General features: G+C 30.4%; 1 protein-coding gene across 1 annotated transcript; it reads left to right on the forward strand.

The window, feature by feature from the left end:
- Nucleotides 1-9261: 9261 nt before the first annotated feature.
- Nucleotides 9262-10892, forward strand: LOC108466578 (uncharacterized). The gene is made up of 2 exons (XM_053024834.1): nucleotides 9262-10556; nucleotides 10648-10892. The coding sequence occupies exon 1, from the start codon at nucleotides 9794-9796 to the stop codon at nucleotides 10436-10438; it is 645 nt and encodes a 214-aa protein (XP_052880794.1). The 5' UTR covers nucleotides 9262-9793; the 3' UTR covers nucleotides 10439-10556; nucleotides 10648-10892.
- Nucleotides 10893-13295: the final 2403 nt, after the last annotated feature.

The raw sequence follows: 13295 nt of genomic DNA on the forward strand, positions 1-13295 counted from the left end.
AGCCCGAAATTAGTCACTAGCACAAATGCCTTCGGGACTTAGCCCGGTTATCATCCGAATATTCATGCACATAACCATAAATCATGACACATCTATATTTCATTTTCATAATTAGAATTCAAACACAAGTCACTTATCAAGCATTACCATTTTCGGCTCAATAGCCACATACAAAAGCATGATTGTGATTTGCTTATAACATGATCTAATCGAACCATAATCTAAGTTCCATTACTCGAAAACTTACCTTGGATGTTGTCAAACGATTTCGACGGCTGTTCGATCACTTTTTCCTTCCCTTTATCAGATTTAGTTCCCCTTTGCTGTTGAGCTTAATTTAACAAATAAATTGATTTAATTATTTAAACATCAAAAAGAGAAACTCAAGGTACTTAGCCCATATATACATTAGACATTAGAGTCACATATATATGAAATCATGAATCAAACTCAATATATTAGCCCACACTCTCTTTTAGCCGATTATCTAAGCCAAGATAAAAGCATCAATATGCTTGCCTCTAACCGAATACATGCAACACCAATCTATCTCATGTGGCCGAATATGCATGTCTATGTTTAGGCCAATTATATACTTAATACATTCTACAAATATGGTTACTTGTATTGACTAAATACCATTTTGTTTCAAGTTCAAAACTCGGCTAATACCATATATACACTAGTAATCACATACTAACATTTGCACTTCACCTTAATAGCTAGCTTAGCAAACCTTAATTTAACATATAATTGTTCATAACACAATTAAAGCATCCTCTCCATTCTATCGATTCAAAACACATACATTACTCAATAATGTTCAAAATCATATTCGGCCTTAGTACACGCTTGTTAGCCGATTTTTCTTCATTTAGCAACTAGTGCACGTATGTGCTCATTTGCTAGACTCTACTTCACCTAACTACCCTTTCTCATCCGAATAACATGAACAACATTTACTCTTGACATCAAGTATTCTTTAATTCGGCTATTACTAGTATGAGCTTTAACCATTCATATTTTTAGAAAGACCAAGTTCTTTCCTCAATACATTCATCATCAAGATTCAAGTAAAATAATCAAAATTCCTTCCCTTATAACCATAGCCGAAGGCTATATTCACCCATCAAAAGTGGAAATTTTTGCATGGGCTAAGCAAGAACCATGATAATTTACCTAAAACAAGTAATTATTTCACAATTTCAACACAATATACTAACCTTCCTAAGGATTCAAGTGACCGAAATTCTTCCCCTCCTTTGTTTCTTCTATTCGGCCAAGTTGAACAACAAAGAAAGAACTTTGTTTTTCCTCCTCTTTCTCTAGTCACGGCAATGGGGATTAAGGGGGAGACAACTTTGGTTTCTCCTCCCACTCACCTCATGTTTTATCATTCTTAATTCACTATTTTATTTTCTAAACCCATAATGCTAATAGGAAATTCATATTACCATCTATGACCCATCCATGGCCGGCCACTACTCATAATAAATGGATATTTGACATGCAAACCCTTCATTCTTATAGAATGTATTAATTGATCCTTATAGATTAAACTATCACATTTTAAAAGTGTCATACATAAGTCCTATTAGCTGAATTCACATGCAATCGACTATATCAAAGCTTAAAACTTCCACACATTCATATTCACACATTTTAGACAATAAATATCATAATCAAATACTTCGGTGATTTGGTTTAGCGGTCCTGGAACCGCTTTCCGACTAGGGTCACTTTAGGGCTGTCACAACTCTCCCCCACTTAAAAAATTTTCGTCCCCGAAAATCTTACCGATAAATAGGTTTGGGTATCGTTCTTTCATAGAGTTCTCGGGTTCCCAAGTAGCTTCTTCCATCCCGTGTTTGAGCCATAACACTTTTACTAAAGGAACTTTTTTGTTTTGCAACTCTTTCACTTCACGAGCTAGGATACGAATTGGTTCTTCTTCATAACTCATATCGGCTTGAATTTCAACCTCGGAGGGACTTATTATGTGCGAAGGATCAGATCTGTAACGTCAAAGCATCGAAACATGAAAAACGTTGTGGATCCTTTCAAGTTCAGGGGGTAAAAGCAACCTATATGCTACTGGACCAACTCGTTCGGAGATTTCATACGGCCCAATGAATCTAGGACTCAATTTGCCCTTACGGCCAAATCTGAGTATCTTTTTCCAAGGTGAAACTTTAAGAAACACTTTGTCTCCCACCTGATACTTAATGTCTTTTCGTTTCAAATCCGCGTACGACTTCTGACGATCTGTGGCTGCCTTCAGACTTTCACGGATTACATTTACTTTCTGTTCAGCATCTTTAATCAAATCAACTCCGAAAATTTTACTTTCACCGAGCTCGGTCCAAAACAATGGTGTACGGCATTTACGACCGTACAAAGCCTCGTAAGGTGCCATCTTAATACTTGATTGAAAACTATTGTTGTGCGAATTCAATCAAAGGTAAATCGCTCCCATGAACCACTAAACTCGAGGATGCAACATCTCAACATATCCTCAAGTATCCGAATTATCCGCCGGATTGACCATCGGTTTGGGGTGAAAAGCGGTGCTAAAATGCAACTTGGTACCCAAAGCTTCTTGCAATTTCTTCCAAAATCGTGAGGTGAATCTCGGATCTCTATCCGACACAATAGAAATAGGTACCCCGTGTAATCTCACAATATGAGAAACATACAATTTAGCTAGTTTATCCAATGAAAAATCTGTGCGTACGGGGATAAAGTGAGCCGACTTAGTCTGTCTATCAACAACAACCCAAATCGCATCTTTCTTACTTGCCGACACTGGCAACCCAAATACAAAATCCATCGTGACTCGATCCCATTTCCATTCAGGTATCATGATCGGCTGAAGTAAACCCGTAGGCACTTGATGTTCCGCTTCACTTGCTGACATACTAAGCACTTCGAAACAAAATCGGAAATGTCTCGTTTCATACCATGCCACCAAAACTGACGTCTCAGATCGTTGTACATTTTCGTACTCCCCGGGTGAATTGACATTCGGCTACAATGAGCTTCGTTCAGAATCATCGAAATAAGTTCTGAATTTCTTGGAACGCACAAACGACTTCTGAACCTCAAACAATCGTCATCATCAATTTGAAACTCTGATTCCATATTCGAAACACATTCAACCGGTTTTGCAACCAGTTCATCATTGACTTTCTGAGCTTCACGAATTTGATGAATCAACAATGGTTTGGCCTTTAATTCTGCCACTAACACATTGTCGGATAGAATAGACAAGTGTACATTCATCGCTCGTAAAGCAAACAGTGATTTACAACTTAAGGCATCCGCAACCACATTAGCCTTTCCCGGGTGATAGTCAATGACAAGCTCATAATCTTTCAACAACTCGAGCCAACGTCTTTGTCGCAGATTCAAGTCTCTTTGAGTCATCAAATATTTGAGACTTTTGTGATCCGAATATACATGGCACTTCTCACCAAATAAGTAATGTCGCCATATTTTCAAAGCGAACACGATGGCAGCTAGTTCAAGATCATGGGTCGGATAATTAAGTATGAAATCGCTAAAATTATTTCTCCAAAATTTTCATCCACTCATATAATCATGCTATAACACATAACATAACATTAAAAATAAATTTTCCATCCTCGAAATAGCGGTTCCGAAATCACTATTCCGACTAGGCCCAAAATTGGGCTATTATATTTCAAGCTCATACCAATCTCTATATAAAATAGATTTTAATAATAAATCATGATATTCATTTTCTTTAGTTTTTTTTCAACTAAGAATTGTGAGAATTTTATAAGAGCTCTTCTGAAATTAGCTCTTTGTTCAGAAATATGGGTTTTTCATATCTCATTTATGAAATTATATAATTCTGGTGATAATCCTGGATTATAAAAATCTTTTATTTCTGGAATTTGTTGTTGTTTCAAAAAATACTCCGTTCCTTTTATAATTTTAGAATAACTAGCTTGAGATGCTGAATTTGGATCTTGAGACCAAGGGTATTGGCTTACCGTTCTTGGTGTAAAAGATAATTGAGATTTAACTGGAGATAGTTGAGATCTAACTGGTTGTCTTACCAGTTGACAAGGAACATAATATCCCTAATTAGGATAAAATGATACTTGTGGAGATATTGTAACAAATCCTTGATTAGGATTTATTGTCTTCCCTTTTGTTGGGTTTTTCATGGACAATAGTCCATTCTCCTACTTGTTCTAGAGGTTTTTTTACCTCTATCCATAGGCCTGTTAAGATAATCAACAAGAGTATTATCAGTACCTTTCACATATAATATTTCAAAATTAAAAGTACATATTTCATTAGTAAGAAATTGTTTAACTGCTTGATTATCAGTTTTTATAATAAAATTTTCAGATGCTAAATATATAAGAAAAGTATTTATTCCTTTTTAATAGCTAATAATTCTTTTTCATATATAGTATAATTAATTTCATTTGGTTTGAATTTTCCTGAACTATATCCACATATTAATTCTTCATTTGTAACTGTTTTAGCTTTTAAAATACATCCCTAATAATTTTATGATGCATCTGTTTCTAAAATTAATTTATCACCTTGTTTAGGTAAATAAACTTTTGGGTTATAATTTATTTCGATTTTATATTTTTATAATTTCTAAATCTTTTTAGACCAAATAAAAGGTTTATCCTTTTAAAATTTTCATATAACTCACCTACTTTTTTAGATAAGTTAGGAAAGAAATTTCTTCCATAATTAACTATTCCTAAAAATTTTTGAAGTTGTTTTTGATCTCTAATAGTTTTAGGAAATTCTTTTATTTTTATAATAATATGATCTTGTAGTTTAAGATCATTTCTTGATAAATTTAATCCTAAAAATTCTATTTCTGTTTTTTCTAATTCTATTTTCTTAGGACTCAAGACTATTCCATGTTTCATGAATTCTTGAGAAATGATATTTAAATGTTTTCTATGTTTTTTAATGAATCAAAATACTAGAATATCATCTTTATAAACTATATAGAATTTTTATATTTATTAAATATAGAATCCATCCATCTTTGGAAGATTTGAGGTGTATTACATAATCCAAATGGCATTACTTTCCATTGATAATGACCACTAAGTGCAGTAAAAGCTGTTAAAGGTTTAGATCCATCTGCTAGCATTATTTGTCAAAATCCTGATTTACAATCAAATTTACTAAAATATTTTGCCTGTTTAGCTTGATTAATTAAGACATCCTTTCTTGGAGTAAAATATCCATCAAAAATAATATTTTGATTTATATCCTCGTATAATAATGCAGATCTGTGGGCATTGGGACTGCTTTGCTCCTTCTCTGAGAGAAACTTCCTCTTATTCGATCTTATTGGCTTAGCCTGGAGAGTTAGCTGATGCTGATCTGGTAGTGTCAAAGAGGCGATTCTCAACAGCTTCAACAGCAGAGATTATCGGACATAATCTTTTATAATTAATTACCATCCTAGCTTTTCCCCTTTTCCCCTATTAATTTTTTCTATTAATCATTTTTCTAATAATTCTTTGATTTGTATATCAAATGCATCTATATCTTGTTTAATATAGATCATAGGTTTTACTCTAATGATTTTATTGGGATTTTCCAATTTTATTTCACAATATCTAAGACTATTTTGCCATAATTTTAATGGTTCTTCACTAAAATTATCTTCTAGAATTTTAAACAACCAATGATCTGCTTTCTAGTTTGTTTTTTTGTTGGTGGTGTAAAATTTTTATCACATACAAATTTATGATTTCCTACTAAAGGTATTTCTCTGAAGTCTTTTCGTAGATAATATTATTAGATTTTTATCTATAGAAAATGGTAAATCTTGATATATAAAATTATTTCCTAATAATATTTCTCCATGCATTTCAGGAAAACATAATATTTTAGGAATAACAAATTTAACATTATTTATGTAGATTGGTATATTTCTAGCCTTAAATCCTATTATGGTTTCATTACCATCTATTCCTATAACTCCAATTGGATTTTTCATTGGTTCCCATTTTTCTACAGGAATGACATTTTTTCTACAACTACTGGTGGTAGCTCTAGTGTCTAATAAAGCATGTAAAGAATATGTTTTATATTCTCTAAATTGAAATGTAATTTCAATGTATGTATAACATTTTCTTGGTTGAAAATTTGAAAATGTAATAACATCACTATTTCTAATTTTCATCTTTTGAATAATTGTTGAGGTTTGAATTTCTTCCATTCTAGTGTTTCTAGAATTTCTACTAGGTTCTGTTGGAAAAATAGGTATTTGAATTGTTTTCATTCCTATGGGTGTTGAAATTGTACTTATATTATCCTCGTCTTCCTCTATTTGAGTATTTGAGAGTAAAACTAAATTATTATTTGTATTTGTTATAGCATTATTTTTAAAATATAATCTTTCTCCTGATGACATATATTATATAGTACTTACAGGTTTTGAAGTTCTAGCACCACTTATTCTATCTATCATCCTGTCTCTTGGTATTGATAGATCCTTTAAATGTAATAATTTTGATTGAATTTCTGTAGTAAATTTATTAGGTTCAAAAAGTTCAATAATTTTATTATTTATTTCTTTAATTTCTACTTTTGCAGTATTAGTATATTCATTAATAGAAGTCCAGCTTATTGCTAGATCTTCTGCTAAATCATTTATTTCAGAATTTTTTGACTGAATTCTTAAACATAAACACTCTTTTATTAGAGGATCTGTAATAGATATAAAGTAATTTGGTTTAACTTTAAAACCTATTACACCAGTATGTAAATTAGATGAATTCCTCTAATCGATTGCTTTTATTGGATTTTCAAATCTTTTATCCAATAAAACTACTATTATAGGTATATCATGACTATTTCTAAATAAAGCTCTAATTATTATCATAATTTTACCCAAATGTATATATCTAACTTGAGGGTATTTCTTCCCAATTCTTTTAATTTTATCTTTAGTAAATAATGGAATTTTTGTTAATCCACCTCTAGTATCTTTAGCGATTGTATTGTCACTACTTTTTTCTATGTGTTTTTGACTCCATATTTTGAATTTAGAAATTTTATATATTTCTTCTTTAGAAATATAATTTTATTTATTATTTCTATCATTTCATCGAAAAATCTTTTCTTCTCCAATTAAATTATCGAATTTTATATCATGTTGTTCAGACTTAGGAATTTCTTCTAATTGGTTTTAGAACTACTTCTGTATTAAACATAAATATATATTCTTCATTATCTGAATCGAGTCATTTTCGATATTAATTCATATAATATTTCTTCGAATTTATTTCCTCTTCTAAACATATTTCTAAATCTTGTTTATCAAGAGTTTTATCATTTTCTTTGCATTTTTTCCTTTATTAGGACAATTTGTTGCTATATGACCCTCTTCATCACATATGAAACATTTACATATTTGTTTTTAGATTTTTAAGAAGTTTTCTTCTAACAAATTTTTTCTTTTTATTGTTATAACTAGTATATTTTTTATTTCCTAGTTTCCATCTAACTAATTTATATCTTCTATTTTTCTTTCTATATTTTTTATAAGTTTTAAGGCTTATTGATTTACATCCAAATTCCACTCATTTTCTAAAATTTTTGTACAATGTTTATCACTTAATTTATTTTTAACTTGTGTAGAAGCTTTAGTTTGTAAGCAATGTAAAGTTATTCTTTCTTTTGTAAAATTTATTCTATTACCTATAGAATCTATATTTTCGGTTCTTCTCTAGTTTTTTTGCTATGTTTTTCTAGATAATTTGTATATTTTGCTATGCAAATTTCATCCCATGGTGGTGGTAATTTATGAAAATATTGGTTTTTCTAAAATTCTATGTTTTCATTTTTTAGTTTTTGGTATTTATGAAGAAATTTTTAGAAAATTCTTCTAAATATCCAATATCACATAATTTAAATTTTGAAAATATATAGCTAGATATACTATCCTGATCTTTTTGTCAAAATAGCCACAAAATTCTTTTTAGAATAAAAGTTAATCCTTTTAAAAGATCATTAGGAGTTCCGATCTGATTAATTAACTGACTTTTTTTTGTTGTTTTCCTTTTTCATATTCCTCCCAACGTCTTAAAAATTGTAAAACATCCCCTTGGAATGTTCCAACAAAATAATTTTAAAATTTTTCTTTTGACCAATTATTGTTGTTGTTTACAACAATTGTCATTGACTGTGCCCAATCATCTATAGTTTTTTCATATTCTAATATTGAAATATTAATTAAGTCTAAATATATTCTTCCTTGGGCACATTTCTTTTATTTAAATCATCAATCCTATATGATATAGGTTGACTAGGTTGACTAGATGACTCTCCTGGATATTTAGTTTTGATTTCATTAATAGCTATATTTTCGGTTTGAGTACCAAAAATTCTAATTGTATTTTCAACTTTTTCAAAATCTTTATTTAAAGCTCTAAGATAATCATCGTTTTGAATATCTGACTCCATTTTTCTTTTTCCATAAGGGTCCGTTTCTTCAATATCCATTGGCTCTGGAATTTCTATATTTTCTTCCTCACCTGTTGAAGTGTTTTCTTTATCAGATTTATAATTAGTAACCTTTAAATCTTCTTGATTATCAGAATTACTAGAACTACTACTGTCTGTAATGTCATAATTTATCATATAGTGATAATTAAATAAAGTAAATAAATCTTTATGTTTTTCATAAAGTTGTTCTATTAATTTTAAATATTCTACTCGCTCATTTTTATCTATACTTTCAAGAAATTTAAATTTCCAATGTTCTATAAGTTCTTTATAAGATTGGAAATTATATTTTTGATTGACAGTATATTTTCTTTTATGTTTTTCAGATTTTTACATCTTTTATTAGTAGAAGATGACTCTTCTAAAGAAGTGTCTTCTTCCTCGAGATAAGGTTAATATTATATTACTATTACCATAATATAAAGGACCTAATTCCATTTCTTGTTCTATATTTTTGTTAATAAGAACCTAATCTAATTTATTATTTATATTAGATAATACTTTTTAGATTTGTTGTTCAAATCTAATTCGATTACCTCTCCTAGATTATTAACTTGTTGTTCAATTTTACTAACTTTATTATATAATTTATTAAAATATATAGAGGTTATATCTATTAAACTATTAAATCCTTTACTAAGAGGTGAAATATTATTTTATTCTTAGAGTCTATATGCATAGTATAATTGCAAGTTTTATCTTTATATAAACAATTCTTCCATAATATTTATCTATGGTACCTAAAACCGTCTGTTATGTTATTATGTCTTAACACTCAAAGGCCTAAAGTTTCTCACTCAAACTTAAACAAGCAAAAATAAAACAAAGTAACAGATATATGAATTTTAAAATAAATAATCACATAATTAACTAAATTGCAAATTAAAGATAAAAACTTATAATGAATACTACCACATTAATTCTCCAAATATCGTTACTCCAGAGTACTCTGGTACCAATTACAGGGAAGATGGATGTGGTATGATAATCCGTATAAGAAAGATTTGTATATTCTTGGCGGTGGTGCTTGAAACACCCGCGCCAGCACGTGAACCCAGAAACCTCACTTATTCCGTCCAGATCCCCAAAGCGAAACCCTAACCCAGGTTCTTTTCCAACGGCCGCTCTGACTACTAACGATATAACCCACTCTCAAAGTCATCATTATTTACGATTCGCCCACCCTCCTCGTTTTATACCACTACTCGCTTTTCACAAGGTTAACGCAACTCACTCCAAAAACCACCGTTTTCTGAGAAAGAAAATGCCGTTACAGTCATCCCGAACTAAATCATACGGTCTACACTTCTCCACGTACCTAAGATCTTCACCGTCGATTTGTCACGACTCTTCTTCTTCGTCATATTCTTACGCATTCGCTTCGTCAAGCTCAAGCTTCTCTTCAAGATCCTCCACCTTCTTCGCACGTGCGACTTCCCCCACGCGTGTAAACCTGTACGGACGAAGCTATTCTCCTCAGTCATCGCCGTCCGTCCGGTTCTCTATCAACGAACGTCCGATCTCTCCCAACCGTTCGATTTCCTACAAGAACAAGAACAATGCGGTGCCGTCTGGCTCTCACCACCAGAGGAATAGGACGTGTTTGTGTTCCCCTACGACGCACCCGGGGTCTTTCCGGTGTTCTCTCCATAAAGGATTGCCTCTGTCGAGGAAGCACGAGAATAATCGTCAACCGATGACGGCGTCGTTTCTTCCTGGTAGTCCGTTGAATTTGAGGAGATCGGCGATGAAGAATTCGTTAGTAAGAATCGGAGGAGTGGAAGGAGAGTTGGTTAAGAGAGCTTTAACGGCTCTTATTAGGCCTTCTTCGCATCAGCAACGACGCCGAGCCGCTTTCGAGCCAAGGCCTAGTCGTCTTTCGATTATGTCTAAAGCCGATGATTCTTGACCTGTGTTAGGGTTTCATTCTTTATTGAGGTTAGATCGGATCGGACAAGCAGGCTCAGTGAGTCCGTGCACAAACAGTATAACTCGGATTTCGTTGTGATTTCTTATGACTACTTTTGGTATGAATCTAGTAAAAATTTGTGGAGATTTTGTTGGTGGAAATTGAATATATCATTAAAATCTTTTCTGTTTTTCATTTTAACATTTTAGGTAAAAGAAATTGTTAACAGTTTTGCAGAGTTGAGATGATCATTGTACAGAGCGATTCTGCCAACGTTTACCAAAATGAATACCAAAATGCATTAGAAATTTTGGTAAGGTTAAAAATTTTTGTACATTCTTTTAAGGCACCTTGTAATTTTCGCTACATACAACTTGTAATTATGGGCGACTAAAATTGAATTTAACTCGAAGAATAAAAAAATTTTCGATTTTTAAATTTTAAATTAAATAAATCGAGTTATTCGAATTAATTGAGTTATTCTAGTCAATTTAAATTTTTTTTTTCGAATTTTGAGTTCGAATCAAGTTTGATTTTTAAATTTGAATAAGTTAAATAATTCGAATAAATCGAATATCAAACTATAATAATTTACATTATTACTTTAAGCTTCTAAATCTCTTCCCTTTTCTCTCAAAACTTTTGCTCACTCTTACTTTTCTCCCGTAACTTTTGCTCCTCTCCCATCCCAAACCCTTTTGCCTCAAACTCATTCTCTTCCCTTTTTTTTTTCCTGAATATTTCTCTCTCAAAATTTTACTTCTCCGATTTATTCCCCCTCCAAATTTTACTCTTTCAACCTCCAAAACTTTTTATTTTTCAATAAAATTTTATTTCTCACCATTTACCCTCAAATAAAAATTAAAATTATCCAAAAAATTTTAAATCTCAATAATAATTTTATTTATATCTACTATTTATATTATTAAATTAAATTTTACATTTTGTACTATTTATATTTTTGAATTGTTTTATCATATTCTTTATAAATTTTTTAAAAATTGAATTATTGGTGAAATCATAAAATAATCGTGTTAAAATTTTATGTTGGTATCAATTTCACATTTTATCTTTAAAATAATAATTATTAAAAATCACATTTTTACATTTAATATATTTTTAATTTCAAAATATATAGTGGCAAGAAAGAAGATAATTAAGGTAACTAAACAAGCAAATAAGTTAACCCGTATATAAAAGATTAATAAATAAATTATAAGGATGAAAGTTAATAACAAATTTGATTACGGTATACAAATTTGATTCTGAGAGGTGATAGTAATTAAAAGAACCTAAAATATATATTTTAATTTAACTCGAATAAATATATTCGATTTGATTCGAATTTCATCTCACTCGACTCAATTCGAGGAAATTTTAAATCGAGTTAGGATAATAAAATATGATTCATCGACTTGATTAATTCGAAATTTTTTCATTCGATTCGATCAAACACTCACCCTACTTGTAGCATCCAAAATTACCTGATTACATTGTAATACTATTTTGATGGTGGATATAGTGAATATTCGAGAAAATTCAAAAATATGTCAGATAAAATAATTTTTATAAAAGTAAAGTGATTTTAGATATAGAAATCAATAAAAAAATGTAAAAGTGAAAATATGACAAGATTTAAAAATTTAGGGAATAAAATACAAACATGAACAAATTAAAAAAATGAGTTTTTAGTGATGAATTGACTTGAGGTTAAGTAGAAATATGTAATAGTTTAATAAAAATCACTTATCAGAATCAAACTGGAAAAATTGAAAATAAATTTCTCAATTTTCACCACCCATAGATTCACATTAAAGACTACGTGTAAATTTGAAGTTTTAGTTTGGATAGTTGCGGAGAAATTATACAAAGAGTAAAAAAAAGAAAAGGATAAAAAAGTAATGTAATCTCGTAAGAGTATTTTGGACTTTTCTCTAGAACTGTATGGTAAAACTATTGTTTATATAAGATAATTAATTTTTGAAATAAATTTGAGCATTTAGAATTTGGAATTTGGATCAAGTTAGTTAGCCATTATCCTTTAAATCAGTTGCTTAAAATTGTTAGAATTGGGTCTTTTGGCCCACTTGTTGTATTTTAAAGGAAAGCAAGGATGAAAGGCCAGATCAGGCTTCTTCTTCTTGCTCCTGCCACTCCCCTCTTTGCACGGTTTTCCCTTCCTTTTTCTTCATTTTCCTTGTCTTTTTTTCCCAAATTTCCTAAAGACCCAACACCAAAACTTTGACATTCTACTTAAATCTACTAGAAAACAACCTCCATATTAGTTTTCCATCATCAAAACTCTATTTTCAACAAAGATTTTCATAAGTTTTAGTGTGAGAAATTGAAATTATAGAAAGAAACTTCAACAAAACAAATGATGGTGTTTCCTAATTCTTGAAGCTCAATATTTGAGAATTTTTTAGAAAGCTTTGGAAGCTCTTATATTAATTTTTGGTTAATTTCATGAATTAGGAAACACCAAAACTTTCCTTGGTGTTTTTGGTGTTTCCTGCCACCCCTCTCTTTCCATGGTTTTCCCTTTCTTTTTCTTCATCTTCCTAGTCTTTTTTTCCCAAATTTCCTAAAGATCCAACACCAAAACTTTGACATTTCACTTAAGTTTCTTAGAAAACAACCTCCATATTAGTTTTCCACCATCAAAACTCTATTTTTAACAAAGATTTTCATGAGTTTTAGTGTGAGAAATTGAAGTTATAGAAATAAAATTTCAACAAAAAAAAAGGATGGTGTTTCCTAATTCTTGAAACTCAATATTTGAGAAATTTTTTAGAAAGCTTTGGAAGATTTTTGTTTAATTTCATAAATATAGAAAAATGTGATAATAGAAATGGAT

The sequence above is a fragment of the Gossypium arboreum genome, unplaced genomic scaffold, assembly GCF_025698485.1.
Source record: "Gossypium arboreum isolate Shixiya-1 unplaced genomic scaffold, ASM2569848v2 Contig00185, whole genome shotgun sequence".
Lineage (NCBI taxonomy): Eukaryota > Viridiplantae > Streptophyta > Magnoliopsida > Malvales > Malvaceae > Gossypium > Gossypium arboreum.

Bases quoted from the DNA above. Each gene is read 5' to 3' on its own strand.
- LOC108466578 (XM_053024834.1), top strand. From the start codon at position 9,794: ATGCCGTTACAGTCATCCCGAACTAAATCATACGGTCTACACTTCTCC.